Genomic DNA, 18,077 nt, shown 5'->3' with positions numbered 1-18,077 from the left:
TCGAGAGTTAAATTTTAAGACAGAAAAGTGTTGCGATTAGAACAAAGAGTTCTTGTTGCCTCAATGACTGATATCTTTCTTGACACGTTTCAGTTGTTTGTGAGCTGTTCTCACCGTGGTCGTTGTATCTCGCCAGGTCTTTGGGGTTAATGTAGAGGTCGTGGTCAGTGTCCAGCTCCCAGAACTTGCAGTAGATGACGTAGAAGTGCTCGTAGGAGAAGTAGTCAGTGATCTGGTTGATGTCGTCTTCTTCCTCCAGCAGCGCCAGAGTCTGCAGGAAGTTGCTCCTGCGCAGCTCCAGCATGGTGACGCGGCCTGTCCATGAACGGTTCACCACGTAGAATATCCGCTGGATCACCTGTAATTAAAGAGTGGTGAAATGCTTTTAATTAGGATGAGTGAATTCATTTCACAACAGGAAGAGATGAAGAGTTAAATTGAATTATAAGATTAAATATTTTGAAATTCTATGAAATACCGTCACAAGACTGGAGTAAAAACATTTACTCAATAGTTTAAGCGAGTGGATGATCATCACTGACTAATACAAACTTATTTTCACAGTTAATCTTTTAAGTTATTTCTCATACAAAATGTTGCAATATTGGAAATTTGATGCCTTCCTTTGTCTTGTGATCTGATAATAAACTGAATACCTTTGGGGTTTGAACTGTTGTTTGCACTAAACAAGCAGTCTAAATACATCACTGTAGAGGTAATTCAATTATGATGGATATATTTCACAATTTCGGACATTTTATGGGTAAAGTAAATTCACTGAATAAGTCCGATCTGTCAAGGGAACTCTATTGTTCAGGCCTGACGTACTTTGAGAATCCTCTGATCCCTGAATGTGGGATAAAGGTCTCATAAAGGACACCCTGAACTCATGAACTAACTGTCCATGATGAGTGTTGATTGTGCTCACACTGGGGACAGCCTGTCTGACTTTCTGTTAGGCAGTATCAAGCCAAGGACCCATTCTTATCTGTATCGGAACCAATGTGTTCTTAATAACTGCGCCCTTGTGAGAGTACAGGCAGAGCGGTTTAGCCACCGGGCACGGGCACACGTTGAGGCCTCTCTCCTCGAACCAGATGCTGCCAATAAACAGCCCTGCATTGTCACCCAGAATGGTCTCCTCTGCCTTCTTCACCTCATTTCCACAATTTCCTTCACATGATCCTTTATAGTGCAGCAGAGAATTATGTTGACATTCGCCTCTCCTGGTATAATATTAGAGAAATATAAAATCTTCCTGATTCTTACAGTATGTGTTTATGTCACCTTTCCGGAGTCTAGAGTGTTTTAAATCTGTCGATTTGGTTAATGTGAGTCTAAAAGGTGAACCAGAAGGCGAGGTCTCAAACTGAAGTTGTCAGACTGGATGTCTCTGAAAATAGTAAGAAGCTTGCATGACATCTACACAATCCCTGTCATCTGGATTTTTTTTTTTAAACATATTTCTCATCTTGCCAAGAAGGTGAGCTCCCCATGGCGCATCTACAACCGATATTTTTTTTTATCCTCATTCATAATCTTAGTAAGGCCGTCTTTAGCATACAATGGAAACAAGTGGCTCCAGGCACCCTGCCCCTGAAACACAACACTTAGGCTCAAGAGCGGATTAGCAACCATTTCCTGGTACACGCACCTCCTGTGGCTACTAATGTCTCATACAGTAGCGGGTCAGCTGGCCCACGGTGAATGGGAAGCGTCTTAAAATGGATATGTGGACGGTCTGAACTGTGTTTCCGTGATGTCACAGTGCGCTGACGCACCAGAGCACAGACTTCTCTCTGCACTTCTACGAAGCACTCAACTTCTGTAGCACGTGTTGCAGCTGTGCCGGTCCACAATCACACATGCACTCTCTCCCCTGCTAATGTTAAACAGCTGATGCACACAGAAGTCGTTTTGCTGACAACAAAAGGTGGAGGGTATTGATATCAAATATTGATATGATTGTGATGGTTTTGACTATTTGATGCTTTTCAGTGGTGGAAGAAAAAGTAGTGATACTATAGTGGAAAAATGTGTAAAATTCCAGCCAAAATAAGTAAAAAAGTGAACCTAAATTCATTTGTACAATTCTAGGTAAAACTACTTTGTTATATTATTTAATTTTCCTGATCTATTAATATATAAATATAATTTTGTGTTGGACAAATGTTTTGCATGAAAATTCTGTCATTTGTAAAGAAACTGGTAACAAAAGTTGTCAGATACAGTATATGTAGTGCCATAAAAGGTACAAATAAAAGTATAAAAGATGGAAGTTGTATAAAAGTGAAAAGTGCTGTAGTCCACTCGATTGGATGTTTTTGGTTACTTTCTACCACACCAGTGTCACATTTTTAAAACATTTTATCATTCATGGTTAACACAACTAACTTCCATTTTATTTTGTGATGAAAAAGGGAAGTACATTTTATACAAATACATTTTTTTTTTTTTAAATTTAATTTAATGTTTATCCACTTTGCACCTGTTGATCTTTGTTCCTATGTTCCTCCCTTGTGGTCATGCGCTCGAGGTAGTGATCAAAAGAACTGGATCACAGATTGACACGACAGAATTGAATTTCCACTGTGAGCTCTGAGAGACAGAGTAGTGAGCCTTTGGGTAGAACTGCTTCTCCCTTGTGTGTTGAAACGAGCCAGCTGAGGATGCCACCTAGGGAAGGTATTCCAGGGGCGTCCCACCGGTGGAAGACCACGGGGCAGACCCAGACTATGCTGGAAGTATTATATATCCCCTTTGGCCTGGAAACGACTCTGGATCCACAGGAGGAGCAAGAGGTAGTGGCTAGGGATCAGGACACCTGATTGACTTAGACTGCTGCCCGCAGCACCGAATAAGCAGGGACGGATAATAACATAATAACATCACATTTATTATTTTACTTTTATGTTGTTGGGTGTTACTTATGACCTTTAACACATCCATAAAAACTATGAGGTCACACTGTCTGACAGTCAGACTAAAATACACTCTGACAGTAACACATAAAAAGGGCAGTTGATGTCATTTTTCATGCCATTTACCGTTGTGATGTAGCGTGAATGGAATTCAGGTGCATCCTTCAGAAATGTGAGCCCAGGATGTGTATCCACTATGTCCTGATCAGAAAAACAGAAACAGGAAGAAAAAGAAAAGAAAAAATATATATATATAATTTATGCAAGTTCATCGTAAAAACAGACGACAGAGCAGAATTGCATAACGCTTGAGTTGATCGGTGGTGATGAGACATTTACCTGCAGAAGTGGAATTAAGTCTTCCTGTTCCAGGTAGTTACAGCCAGGTTTAGCTAGCAAGTAAATAAACCTTGATGCATCATCGTGACAACTGTGCAAACACCTGCATGAGAAGAGAGGAGAGGAGAGGAGAGGAGAGGAGAGGAGAGGAGAGGAGAGGAGAGGAGAGGAGAGGAGGGGAGAGGAGAGGAGAGACCAGAGGAGAGACCAGAGGGGAGACCAGAGGGGAGACGTATATCAGAGCCTAATTACAGATGTGATACATTTGGATGACTTTGATTAACATGAGGTTTGTCTTACTTCCTCCAGGTTGCAATGAAGGAGTGAACAGACACAAAGCCCGTCCTCTCACCACCTGCTGCGAAGAACAAGGGGGCCTTCCAGTAAAGTGGACACTCGCATGCCTGAACAGAAATACAAGTAACACTACAATTACCTAAACCTGAAAAACACGTGTTATTTTTCCTAGAATCGATGATCACACCGTCTTTTTTCAACCGTGTAATAAATTCTGGGGAAAAAGAAAATGCTTCTGGAAAAAAAAAATTGGATTCAAGAAGTTTGGTAATCTCAAGGTAAAATATGAAAACATTGAAAATAACGTCAAATATTGCTGCTAATCTTTTCCTCATTTTAATTCTTAAATGTTAATATCATTCAAATGAAAAACAGAAGTAAAAGGGAGTTTGTTTTTAAACTGCTGACCTTCGCGATCTTTCCCATTTCATAAATGTCAGCCTTCTCCTCCTCGAACTCGGTGAAGGCTGTCTCGATGGCAGTGATGGCCACATCGTGGCTGGCAGCTGGGCCCAGGGCAGGGAGCCCACGGGGGTAGTAGAACCTGGGAATGTTAATGGCAGGAGGAGGAGGGGTGACTATGACTGGAGCTGGAGGAGGGCTGGGTGACCGTGGAGTAGGGACTGGTGTGGATGTGGCAGGAGCTGGTGGAGGTGTTCCTGGTTTCTTTTCTGGTTTGGACTGGACCTGAAAAGAGAGAAGGGAGATCATTTGTGGGAATGGACAAGGATGGACAGGGTTGATTACCCGTTTGTAGTGGTAACTTTACTCCTCATATTTCCGTTTCTCGTAAACTATAGCTGGTTTAATTTTTAAAGTGAAATTCCCCTGCAACACTGACATGTTAATGGTCTCGTCTAGGTGAGATGTGGCCATTTTTTCAAATCACTAAAATACAAAATTTTTTCTAATTATTATTTAGAACAACTGACAATATAAAAGCATATCTCCTATTTTGGCTTTTTAGTGCTTTTTTTTGGTCAAACTTACCCCTGCTTTTCTAACTTTATATGCATTTTCACTGTAAGCAAATAGGTTCACAATTAAGAATTTTATTACTTTCAGAAGTAACTTTCCCCTGAGCTGCAAACAAGATTCAACTTCACTTTTGTGAGATAGATTATCCATGTAGGGGATGTGCTGGAAAGTCCCAGTGAGTCATAAACATATGTACAAACAACGAGAGACCTGTTTTACAATCTGTTAGTCACTAAATCAGCCAGACAGGTACAAAACTGCCAGCATTTTTATTCAAACTGGTGGCAAGGAAAGTCCCAGGTGGCACAAGACTGCAGGAGTCAAGACTATAATGGGCATAAAGGATCACCATGTCTGGTACCTTGACTGATGATTAGAGCATTTATTTATGATGGTTTTATCATGTCCTTACAGCTCTAAAATATATCTTCTGCATATGCACGTCAATTAAGAATTTCAATGAGCAACACAAGTCACCAAACTTTATGAATTAAAAAAGGGCAAAAAAAAAAAAGAAGGATTTTCATTACCAACATACTCATGGTCTAAATTGGAAGACACCAATTTCACACTCCATGAATAACAAGGTGAGGTGACATGATACAAGAACCCGTTTTCTGTAGTTCAAGTTACAGATTTCACACGAAGTGAATACTCGAAACCAGAAATTAACCAACACTGTTGCTCAAATGAAAAGCCGGCATGTTCCAGGAGGAGCTCCCTTGTGTCTTCTCTCGGGCCTCCATTCTGTGTGTATTGAGCAGGACAGCTGGAGCAGACCTCTCCTTCTCAGCGTTCATTCTATCACTCTATTCCTGCACCTCCTGCCCTATTAATACCCTGCTGGTATCCGCCTCAGAATAGGTTGTCGTTCCTGGCATGTCGCTCTGTGTATAGGAGCAACAAGACGCATCTACTGTATGCGTGTAATAGAAATGTATTGTAATATACAATATATTTGTGGACATAACTTTTTCCATATTTCTCATTAGTTTGCATTTTTCTTGCACCTTGTCCACCCTGCCTGCTGAACTGACTGACCTGCTGCTGCTGCTGCTGCTGCTGCTGGAAGGACTTGAGTCTCTTCTTGAAGCGTGAGGGGAGGACAAAGTCACACCCCCTGGCCAGAAAGGCCAGCTCCCCCCTCAGGTCAGGGTCCCGCCGTAACGTAGTCTCCTTGATCATCATGGTGGGGGACGAGACTCGCAATCCCCCACCCGACACGGCCACCGATGCGGCTACTGACACGACGACTACGGATGGACCAGCTTGCCCAGCAATCAAACAACCAGTATAAGGAAAAAAGGCTGGACGGTAATAAAGAAGCCTATTGAACTGCTAAGAAATCCAGTGACCAAAAAAACGACAAAACACCTCAGGAAAGCAAAGGAATATCCAGCATGTGTGTGATTACATGCGAAATGTCCTTTGGCAATCATTCACACTCGCAAATTCGATCTCGTCCAAACTCCACACAGGCTCCCAAAGCTGTGTCCCGAGCAGAAGTAATCCAGCAGTGTGACGGTGTAAAGAGATGTTCCTTAGGCGTCCCGTGCTACATTGCAGGACGGGAGGCACAACCATGGTATCGGGCTGTTTTATGGCCAATCGCAATCCCAAACTACAGCTTCTCTCTGGGGAAGCAAGCCTCCGGTGTTCCCCCTGTCAGCTCTGGATGTATGTATTTGGTGTAGCCTCAGTGGTGCCTGCTGCTCCAAGCTGAGCTCTGACAAACTGCACTGAGTAACATGAGCCATGCCGGGGTCTGGCAATACACGCACACGCACACGCACACAGCAAACCGGCTGTCCTGAGCATTAGGTTGGTGGGTGGGGAGGGGGTGCCACCATGGTGCATATCTGTTTGTAGTGTTTTGCAGGATCTTCGCGCTCCTCGGTTCCTGCCTTTGACTAAAGTTAGCCAGTGGGAAGTTACAACTCAAAGTGACTCTGAAATCATTTTACTGCAGACAGGAAGCTTCAGCTGCTCCTTCAGAGTGAGTGGAGAAGACAAGTAAGCAGAAATATTTTCATAGAGGTAATTTGGGATGGAGTGATGAATCAGCGGGCAAAGCACCTGTTGTTATATCTGTTGACAGAGTATTTCCACTGCACTATTTAAGAGACTTAAAGCAGCATTCCCTGTTGGACATTAAACTCTTTCAAATGAATGACTGTGACCCTTGATTAGAGCAGAAACTAACAATTATTATTGTTAATGATTAATTTTTAAATAATTCATTCAGCTGTTATAAAATAATCATCAATCCAATCTCAGGGTGCAACGAAACACAATATTCTGTCATCTAAGGAGATGTCTTTGCCCCACTAACTCTCGGAAACCATGAAATAAATACATTTACTATGACATAAAAGAAACATAAAATAAGTAGCAACTTCACAAACATTTGAGAAGTAGAAATCAGGGATTGTTTAGTTGCAGATTATTTGTCTATTGTTCGACTAATAATTTCTGCTCCGACATTATCCAATAACCATCACTAACCAAAAACTATTCAGTTTATTATGAAATGCCAGGAATTTAATTATCGGCAACGTTATTTTCTGTCATTTGATCAAACATCGAATCATTTTAGCCCTACTCTTCAGTCACACCTGTCAAAGAACTCTTCAGTGTGATTTAGGTTTATTTCCTGATGCTTCCGATAATGACATGTAAAACAAAAATATAGCATAGTTGCAGTCTAATTCTTGAATTAAAAATGCAAACATGATACATTTTGCATATATGGTAATAGTTCATTGATAGTGAGTAGCCTATAAATAGAGTATGAACAGTACAGAATCCATTTCTGCCATTTCTCCCAGCTTTGCCAAGCCAAAGCACAGAGAGGGGATCCCTCAGGACATACATCCGTGACCTATTAGAAACCTGTTCAGCTAAAATCCCTTCAAGATTGAAGACATTACACTAAATATCTGCATACTCTGCATTTATCCTGATTGCCACTGAATGTCAAAGAACAAGGAAACCGTGAAATTTCTCAATCAGAAAAAGACAGATTCCACTACTTGTGTTTCAGAGCAGCACAGAGGGACAATCTAGTGCCCTCTAGTGCTATATTGGGCTCCATGAGTATGGTAACATATAAAACAGAAGGATACATCTAAGTAGAACTACATCAATATAAAGAGTGGTTTACTGCACGTCATCCCTCTTCTCTCCTTCTCTGCATTTCCTGTCTGTTTCTACTGTAACTATTTACAAAAGGCAAAAATGCATCGCTGCTCTTGGATGGAAACTTCTCAAGAAGTAAGGAAATCCATTTATCCATATCTTGAAAAACTTTTCCCACATGAGCACGACAGTATGTTGCTTTCATGCCGGCCCCAGTGTTTTATTCTATACTATAAATGTGTTCTTGTTAATCTGATTCTACTCTTGCTTTTCTGTATTTTTATGATGTTTCTTCCATTGGAGGCCTTACTCTTGTGGTGACCCATGTTTCAGTGCATTTCATCACTTTGACTGAATCATTGCCAGCACTGTGTGTGAGTCATAGCTGAATAACTCCGGGATCTCTCGCACCGGACACAGAAAAGTTCAGTACATTTGCAAGCGTGTGAACGGCTTTTCAGAAAAAAATAAGTGAGTCACCTTGTGTTTTAGGGTTGCACCTCTCAGCTCCCTGTGTGCCCTACTGAATTCTTTGGAACAACTGGACTCTGTACTGAAGCCAAGGTCACATACCAATCCCACACACACACACACACACACACACTCACATTGTTTTCTTTCTAGCCACTTCTCACCTCTGTGCTGCAGAGGGAAACATTATACAATCACTATCTCGTGTCTATCAGCCAATGTTCACTAGATTCTCACCAGTCTATCATCTCACCCCTCCCTTTCTTCTTCTCCTCATTCTATCCTTTCATCTCTACTTCTCTCGGTGTGATCCCTGAATGTTAGTTCCCACCACCTCCTCTGCACTACCTCATTAAGTCTAACAACGCACTTGTGATATCATAAATCTCTGTATAAAGAGATATGTGTGTGTATGCGAGTGTGTAAAGGGAGCCAGGGAACAGATGCCAGTGGGCAGCTGTGTGCTCTTTTCCTGTCTGACTGACAGTCGGCGTGGTGTAACCCGGCCCTGTCTGAAATTGCTCCGCGTGGTCCTAAGACCTGTCACTCCATCTTGAGTGTTAAAGCCTCCCTCCACCTTTTCAAATATTTGCCATTTAAACTAAACACTGGTGCAAGAAAAATAATTTAGCCAGCCAATTTAAAGACCCCGACATGCGTTTCTACAATATGTTGTCTGCTCGGGTGACATGAAAATATCCACTGGGACGAACTGTTCCCGATGAGAGCGATACATAAGATCAGCAGTAATGCAGCAGCATGGAGAGATTAGAATTAAATTGTAACAAACTTCAATTTTAGTTGAGTTTAATAGTTACTCAGCTTTAACAAAATATAACAATGTGATATGATAACCAAATTTCCAATTTAAGTTGTGTATTTTTTTTTTTAAAGAGAAAGGGGTCTATTATAGTGAGAAACCCCAAAATAATACAACCTTGTAGTGCTTTAGCATCTTTTAGCTCATTGTTTTGTTTATTGGACCACAGCTTTACAGTTTGGTTCAGCCTAACCGTGTCATTTAGCCCCATGTCCATCACATCAGAACAAGCAGCTGTTTTCAGCAAAATATGCTGAGAAAATATTGTATCTGCACACCAACAAACAACAAACAGCATAGAGGTGCATTTAGAAACTATTGCCGTCACCAGAAACACACGAATAAATGCAAATGTTACTCTATCAATTTGCTAAGGTGATTATATGTTAAGGTTGTTGGTTTTTTTTGTGTGAAATATTCTTATAATTAGGGTATGCATTCTTGAATTAATCAGTTCATCTTTGAGTCCAAGAGAATGTTTCTCCCAAATTTAAAAGAAATTCGTTCCATAAAAATCAGGGCTGCATTTTATCAGCTGTAATTCGAAAACCCAATATGTGAATAACATTGTAAATTGTATGAATAAAATAAATGCAAATGGCCTCGTGTTGTTGAGCAACATTATAATTTTCCCCCCAAACCAAAAATTGCTTTAAGATGCTGATCGCAGAGAGACGCGGCAAGAGACATAATAAGAGGACGATGGAAGGGAGAACAGAAAGGCTGATGGAAGTTTAAGAGGGACGAGAAGCAGAGTAACAGGTGTGTGTGTGTGTGTGTGTGTGTGTGTGTGTGTGTGTGTGTGCGCGTGTGTGTGCACGTGTGTTTGCTGAATGTTACGTCTGCAAGCGCTTTCCTCCGCCCACCACTCCGATCTAATCCAACCCCACTGCTGTGAAAACAGGCGAGTCAGCAGCCTTCACGGTATTGATCAAATAAACACATGATGGGAGAGCACACAGGGTCAGCTGTCCAACAACATCTGCTGCCTTTACCCAACTGTTAAATACACACTTGACATGCGGCCATGCTCTCCTCAAGGCTTTAATTAGTGCACATGCATTGATACATGTGTCTAAGTTGTCGGGGCGTATCGTTTATTCGAGTGTGTGTGTGTGTGTGGCCATGTGTGGGTGTGCCTGGGTGTCTTGATGGAGTCACTGAACAGGAACTGCTTCTTCCAGTCTTCCAGAGGAGTTGAATAGTGTGAACATAACAAGTTCCGAAACACACACACCTGCTCTGTGAAGCTGTCTGTCTGCTGCCGTGTAAAATTATCTGCGTAAATATAGTCACCGATTTCATGTTTATTTCAGCGTCAGGCACTGGGCAGACTTCTCACTCACTCACACACACACACACACACACACACACACACACACACACACACACACACACACACACACACACACACCATTAGAAAAGATGCTAATAACCTATTATAATAAGTCATTAAATTGGATTTCTTAACCATATTTAAACCTGTTCCAAATAGTGTTCCACTTTTTGAAAATATTTTGTATAAGTTATCTATTTATAGCTGTACAGCTTTACACTGAATATTAAAACTATGTCTTTATTCACACACATCTTATTTTCAACCATGTAGGCTTATGAATATTTTATTTCCAATAATCATTCCTGCAATGGCAAGTGTCTGTTGTGATGCATGTCATCCTTTTATGTCATGTTATTTTTAATACTTGCAGTGAAACCAACTGCCCATTGGGACAAGTAAAGTTTAAACTTGAACCTGATATCACATGAAACAAGCCACTACCCCTCCCCATCCATGCAATTATACACACACTCACTTTAGACCGGGCCGACCAAATGCCATCTCCATGGCGATAACCCTTTCCCTGGAATGAGTGGTGGGAGGAATGCTCCCAGGGCTACCGTGCAAACAGCGGGAAGCACAGTTAACATCGCTGCTCTATTCTTCATTCTCGGTCTCACTTCCTCTCAAGAAGGACACACACACACACACACACACACACACACACACACACACACACACACACACACACACACACACACACACACACACAGCTACCTCCGGGAACCTCGTCTCTTAACTTGGAAGGAATGAGCAGAGTTCAAGTGCTGCTTCCGTGATAGATGAAGTGAATCAGTACTGGCCACGGTCTACCTCACATCCGAATCAGCGGAGGACAACATGGGAGCAGTTAAAAACACAGATGCTGTAACTGACTGAGAGGAGGCAGAGACTGTCCTGAAATCAGAACATTAAATACTAAATCACAATGGCAGCTGACAGTCCAGCTTTTTTTGAAAAATAGAATTTTGAAAAAGGATATTTGTATTATATAAACATGCATTTCTTGAGATTTGAGCTGTCTGAAATCACCCTCTGTACACCAAAAAGTGCATTTTGTTTTCTGTCCCCCATTGTGTTTGGTTATTCTGAGTATGTATTAGTTTTGGCAAATTGAAATGAATTGAAATTCCTTTAATATTGCTCTTTTACTGGTGTTTCATTTTGTTTCTTACTGCCATAAGAGAGTGCTTCTAATTTGTGAATTAATTCTGTTTATACTGGACAATATATATGTATATATTTTTTTTTTTTTTACATTGCTTTGATGTAACTCTTGTCTTTGGTTTCTATTTGTATTGTGTTTTATTACTGAGTAGCTTTCACTAAAGACTTCAAAAGCTACTTTCTGTTATGGCTTACCTCAGCATGACAAACCACGTGGTTCAGTTAAAGCACCAAAAGCACTTGGTTTGGGCTAGGGAAAAGATTTCACTGAAGAAATCTGTGTCGCTTTCTAACAGTCAAACCCTGGTCTCCAGGTAAAAGTCCTGGTATTCTCTAGCGGACTGACGGGTGTATTACACAATAAATAAAAAGTCAATTAACACTAAAATGGTGCCAAGAAACACTTTCGCTGCAGTTTTACTGTTTTGCAATTTACTTTTGAATACTTCCCGGCAAACACAATAATACCACGTTAACTAGAAACTGCATGTCATTCTGAATCATGGCATACAGAAATAGAAAACATTTGGTTGAAATTTTAAGATGCTTCAAAAATGACAGGAGGGGCAGTTTAATGCCAGGAAAGAAATGTTATAGAAATTATATCCACATCGCCCAAAAAACTGCCAAGTGAATCTTCTCCTTCACGTGAAACAGCAGCCTGTCAACAACCAATGTTTAATAACAACAAACCCGATGCCTTCGTTGGCATTTTATATTTATACATATGGCTGGCTATCATGAAAGGTTTTGCATTTCCTTTCCCATGGCTATATTGAGATTTAGAGTAAGTGAGCTAATCCCTACATCAGCAATAGTGTCGGGCCTCCGCCCGGGGCTGCAGTGAGCGAGCTGTCACTAGAGTGCAGTAAGAGACTTCAAACAGCCAACAGAGCAGATCAGCTTCTGTTTCCTCTCTTTTTTTTCAAATAGAGGAGTAAAGATAGACAGGAATGTGGGCAGGCAGAGTTAATTCAGCATTAATAAGTGGTCACTGCACAGAGCTTTGCCTCTTTTTCTGCAGTCTTGCAATATTAATGACAAATCTTTGTTTAAAAGAAAAAAGAAGAAAAGAGTCACAACACATTAAAGCATGTGCAATAAAAGTTGGAAATACATGTGACTCATCCTGCTCTACACATCATGGGAAAGCACTAAACAAAAAAATAGTAAAAGCAATATTTTACCATTAAACTATATTCTTCCACCATACGACAAAAGACAGAAGCCTCACGAGACCTGTAGAACAAAAATATTGCAACACCCTTTCCTTCCAACAGCCATTTCATTATAATGTCACAATCCTAGCAGATTGTGTCATTGTTCCAACACAGAGCAGTTTTTTTCCTGTACTTTGTTTAAAAAAAAAGAAAAAACATTAAACGCAATACAAATAGCTTAAGAAATAGAGGAACACATAAAAACGGTTTGTGAAATGAAACTTTTCCTGATTTAAATCCTGAACCGCTCATGCTGGTTCACAGATCATTCTGTAGATGGAGCTAAAGATCCTCTTAATTTCAACCAGCAAGCCGTCGCAGTGTTAGTCCGGCCTGGGTGTCGCTAGGGGGAAGCAGCTTTCCGCTTGTTACTCCGTCTTAACTATCCATCAGTCAAGCCTCACAGGTGAGCATGCACCTGACGTAGGATGCTGCTTTCTGCTGCCTTTGAACTTCTCTGCTTCAGCTCCCTCATCTTATTTTATTCAGGGCCAGAAAGAATGAAATGACCTTGACTGACACAGCGAGAGGTTTGTATGATGAAAACCCTTCTCATAGAGCGAACAACAGCTTCACATATCAGTTTTTGGTGTAATTGTGTTGCTTAAAGAATCAGACAAACTTATAAACTATTATTATACTTTTCATCTCCAGCTTGTGTTCCATTCTCTCTGAATTCCCTCTGTGCCTCTGAATTTAGGACACAGGCATGCACATATTTTCAGAGAATAAATCCCAACATGCTTGTTTCCAATAACTGGTGAGAGCATTATGGAGAAAACCCCCGGCCCAGTCTGGGTGGAGCTGGATGAGGGGTGAGTTCAAAGCGAGAGGGGAGGGTGGGCATAAATACGTAGACTGGAAGGACATGGGTGGGGAGGGTGGGTGACACCCAAGCTTCTATCGAGTCATGATGTTCTGGAACATTGGCAAACTCTTTCACATGGAAACAAAGACACACACACACACACACACACACAAACAAAGACACACTCGCAAGCACAAACACAGACACGTACTCACAGCCAGCCACACCCACACACATTAACACAAGTCAGTATTCTGAAATAAGCCTGAAAATCATTCAGCCTCCATCTGATCTCCAATGGTGCCATGATTCTGTGAGGAAGTCCCCATTAGCCAATCGCATTCGCACAGCTATTATTCTGGGGTAGGGGAGTCCCACCACCTACATACTGCTTATAAACATGTTGTGGTAGTTTCCATAGAGACACAGAGGGAGGGAGGCCCGAAGAGTTACGCAGCAGTGACTCCCACTGAGCCAGAAACTTTTCAGATGAAAAAGTACAACTGCTTAAAAGTCCGATTTGTGTGCGTGCGTGTGCGCGCGCGTGTGTGTGTGTGTGTGTGTGTGTGTGCGCGTGTGTGTGTGTATCTGTGCTGATGTACACACATTCCAACAGAACACATCACACTGGAAACAGCAGTTGGATGATATCCAAGTTTACACTGGGAGTGGTGAATTATGACATCACGAGTTAAAAAGTGCTGTGCGTGTGCGTGTGTGCGCGTGTGCACAAATATCACTCAGCCAAATGTGTAAAGTTAATGAATCCCAGATGCTCTAAGTGTGAGTGTGATCGTTTGTATGTGAAAGGGCCGGGTGGTGAACATTCTGTCGTCTACGCTAACCTTGATGGTATGAATTAGAAACCTCCGCACACACAAAGCAACCCAGGCCTCCGTCCTGTAGTGCATTGTGTGAGCGTGTGTGTATAAGTCTAATGCAGTCATCTGTGTGCTTGTGCACCGAGGTTGAAACGGGCGTCTTTCCGCACTTGGCCGAGATTCCTGCTGTGACCTTATTTCCTGTGGAAGCAGCCGAGGAATGATGTCATCCCCTGCCGACCCAGAGTCAACAACTGTAGGCTGCGGGCCCCCAGACCCCCCCCACCTCTTCCCCCAGCACCACGAGTCTCTTTCTCATCTGCGTTTTCCTCTTCTTTTCCAACTCCATATGGATTCCTCTTTTCTCCAATCCAACAACTCGGACAACAAAAAACAACTTCTCTCCCCTGCTGTCACACACAGACATCCATTCATTCGGCTCTCCTGTCTTCCCGTTATTTCCTTTTTATCTCCACGCTTCTCTTCTAGCCTTTTTCAAGTCTCTTTTGCAGGTTTCTGTCTTAAAGAACAACAGTTCACTTTCCACTGCTGGCTAAAAAAATATGGAAAGGAAAAGTCACACAGTCCTGTCTCGACAATAAGATGAAATATGCTAAATTTCCCTTTATCTCCTGAACATTTTGTGACTAAGAGGAGATAATATGCTGCTATTTCAGGTGTGAATATGCTGATTGTGTGTATATTACACAGGCTGGTATTGTCGCAAATTAATTCTACTTATATTAACTCTGCTTTCAGTCAACGATAAGCTTTGCATGGATTATAAACAGATAACGCAGCTACATGAGCAGACTTTCCATTTAATGTTGTTTCTGTTGGCTGCAATTTTTCTGTCACAAATTCTGGGAGGTGTGTGATTGAGCAAGCAAGTTTTCATTGGGTTCAACAAGACCTGTGAAAAGAGCCTGATGTGTTGTGGTCTCAGTAGGAGAAAATATGGTTAGTTTTTTGACAAAGAAGTCAATTTTCTCTCTCAGTGTGTTGTCACATTGCTGCTACAGAAGAAAATCAATTCCACTGAGAGACATGTTTGAGTTTGGCAATGAGGGTGTTGCTAGTTTCGACCCAAATCTTTGAAAATAATTTTTTAGCATTTCCAATTATGGTCCAGACCCAGGAATGGGAGAAGCAAAGCCAACCACTTCACGAAATGTCTGTCGGGAAACACTGCAGCACATCCTGAAACAAGCTTGAACTTATCGGTGGCTATTCCCGCCCGGCAACACAGTTGGCAAAAACACTCAAATCAGCAGTGGGTTAATTAAGCCATCAGAATGGCAACTATGGTTCCAGCCAGGAGTGTACACGCGTCTGTAAATCATGTCACCATCGGCTGTACTGACATAACCCTGCTGAAACAAACGCATGCAGGTCAAATTTAGGCTCAGGGAAATGAACTCTCAAATATCTCTTCTTATATTTCCCAAAAACAGAGAGAGGGGAAAAGAAAGCGAGACCGGTTGCTGGAGGAAGGCCGCTGACCTGAAGAAACGTACTCACAGCATCACCGCCGCCACGTCTCTTCGCTCTGAGTTTGACTGCGGCCTTGCCTCTGATTCATATCAACAGGCTTCCCTGTCACCATGGAGATTAATGGGTATGTTCTGACAGGTGCAGAAAGCCCTGTATTAGCAGTAGCTGTCTGCAGCAGAGTCAACAGTAAACACGTGTTAAACAAAGAGGAGGATGCTACTGCTGGAGGCCAGTGTCATCCCAGAGGGCTTAGCAGGACGTCCGGTCACAGACATGGCATTGTCGTGTGAAATTACAAATGTCCAAGGTGGAGTGTGTACATAGTTGTGTGTGAGACTGCAAGTGCATTTGCTCACTTGCGTGTGAAGGGGGGGGGGTGGGGGGGGGGGGGGCTGGGGGCTTGCCTTGTTTACAGTTTGATTGGCGGTTTAATGTGTAACCGAGGCAGGGGGGTGGGGTTGGCGCTGAGAAATATTAGCATAATTCTCAGAGCGCCAGAATCGGTATTGGGTGTCAGAGAGCTATTCCTAAACTCAGCTGTGACCCACAGTAGCACTGGGTCAACTTACCCACGGGCCAACAAGCAGACATAGACACACATGTTTGGTCAAACACGCATACATTCACCAACTGGGACTCATCCAAATTAATCTGTACGCACATGCATGAACACATTTCTACATGCACACATAGATGAGCACCTGGATATGCAAGAAAGCCTGGATGCACATAAAAACATGCACATTGTTACACATACACACAAACACACAAACACACACACGCAGGTCCATTTACACTGTGGCGACAGTGAGTCTGTTAGCAGGATGCCATAGTACAGAGGGGTGGACAGATTTAGGCCTCCCTCACACCTAGCTCTGCCAGGGGCGGAGGGGGTTGTAGGGGTAACGATACCGTTAACACTTGGTGTGCCAACAGCCCCCACACCCCTGAACCCTCACCCCGCGCGCCTGCTGCGCTCCAATCAGCACGTCTCATTGGGTTTCTCTGCCCTCCACACAGCAACAACTGTTATTCACCCATCCCAAAATAACACAGCGGCCAATCACAGGGCAGGAAGAGAAGTGTTGGTCAACACAGACCGGATCCTTGACCGCAGGTGAAAGAAGGACACGCAAAAGAAAAGGAAAAGTAGATCCAGGAGCACAAAAAAAAAAAAAACAGGAAAAATGTAGAGAAAAGAATAAAGAACGTCAAGAGAAGTCGAGGCTGAGAGAAACGCAAGGAAAAAAAGAGGAGGAAAGAAGGATGTATAGACAGACAGAGGGTGGAGGAGGAAGGAGATTGTGTAATGATGTGTTTGTGTGCTCGCAGTTCTGTTCTCACTGTGGCAGCTACCATGGTAACCTCATAAATAGGTGCCCTACATATCAGCAGGGCATAAGGTTACACAGCTCAGTAAATAAACACACAAATGGGAGAGTGGTGAGGAGAAGGATGGATGAAGTAACAGCAGAAAAATGATCAATTTAGGAAATCAATTTGATTGAGAGAGGTAAAGACTGGGAGGAAAAAAGTGACAGTCGCCTCATGGTTTGATACTCAGTGTCGGTGTTAATGTGCGTCTTGTCTGTTCTGCATTATTACCTAAATCTACAGTGTGTTGTTGAACACACACATCAGAGACAGGCTGAGCTAACCACCCCCCCCCCCCTTTCTGAGATTACTCACTGCAGTGTCAGTACCTCAAGCGCGCGCACACACACACACACACACAGGAACATACGCTCCAGTTCCCTCTGAAGCAAAACCCTAAATTACCTTTAAATATTCCCCTGTAAGGAAAGTAAAGCCAACGCACACATGCCTGCCTGCCTGCACACACACACACAAACACACCCTCAAATACACACGTTCACAGAACAAAACACAAGTTAGAAACCAGGAAAAGTCAACAAAGAGCTGCTGTTTAAAACACAACGAGCTGCTCTGTTCCATGATTCAGAGCTTGAGCCTTTCAATTTAAGCCATGGCAGAGAAACTGTATTGGCATATTCTTCATCACAGTTAATTGACACTAATTATCACAGCCAATCAATTACAACAGCATCAGCCCTGTAGTGTCACACCAATAAAACTCTCACCCAAGCATTTTATATGCCATGTATTAAAACCATTAGAAATATGACCTTCAAATTGTCTATTTACAGTCTGATGCTGTCAATCAGCCTGTTTGATATTGCTATATTTGCACAGCTATTGATTCCAATTACCACTTACTTGTTTTTTGATACAATGGTAATCAC

The 18,077-nt window shown here is 42.3% G+C and overlaps 1 protein-coding gene across 6 annotated transcripts in view; it reads right to left on the bottom strand.

The window, feature by feature from the left end:
- ppp2r3a (protein phosphatase 2, regulatory subunit B'', alpha) overlaps nucleotides 1-18,077 on the bottom strand; it is a 56,887-nt gene that overhangs the window by 4,801 nt on the left and 34,009 nt on the right. For 5 of the 6 annotated variants that reach the window (XM_069152660.1, XM_069152659.1, XM_069152663.1 and 2 more), the window contains 5 exons: nucleotides 3,966-4,244; nucleotides 3,561-3,664; nucleotides 3,261-3,363; nucleotides 3,048-3,122; nucleotides 115-358 (listed from right to left, as the gene is read on the bottom strand). In XM_069152660.1, coding sequence (XP_069008761.1) covers nucleotides 115-358; nucleotides 3,048-3,122; nucleotides 3,261-3,363; nucleotides 3,561-3,664; nucleotides 3,966-4,244 — 805 coding nt within the window. Of the gene's footprint in view, nucleotides 1-114; nucleotides 359-3,047; nucleotides 3,123-3,260; nucleotides 3,364-3,560; nucleotides 3,665-3,965; nucleotides 4,245-5,576; nucleotides 6,892-18,077 lie in introns of those variants that run through there. The other variant, XM_069152664.1, reaches the window with a different exon arrangement.

This window comes from Embiotoca jacksoni, unplaced genomic scaffold (assembly GCF_022577435.1).
Source record: "Embiotoca jacksoni isolate LCO1_2020_lvr unplaced genomic scaffold, fEmbJac1.0.p SCAF_18, whole genome shotgun sequence".
In the NCBI taxonomy this organism is placed as follows: domain Eukaryota; kingdom Metazoa; phylum Chordata; class Actinopteri; family Embiotocidae; genus Embiotoca; species Embiotoca jacksoni.
The sequence above is the reverse complement of the archived record's forward strand: the minus strand, read 5'-3'. Positions and strand labels throughout refer to the sequence as shown.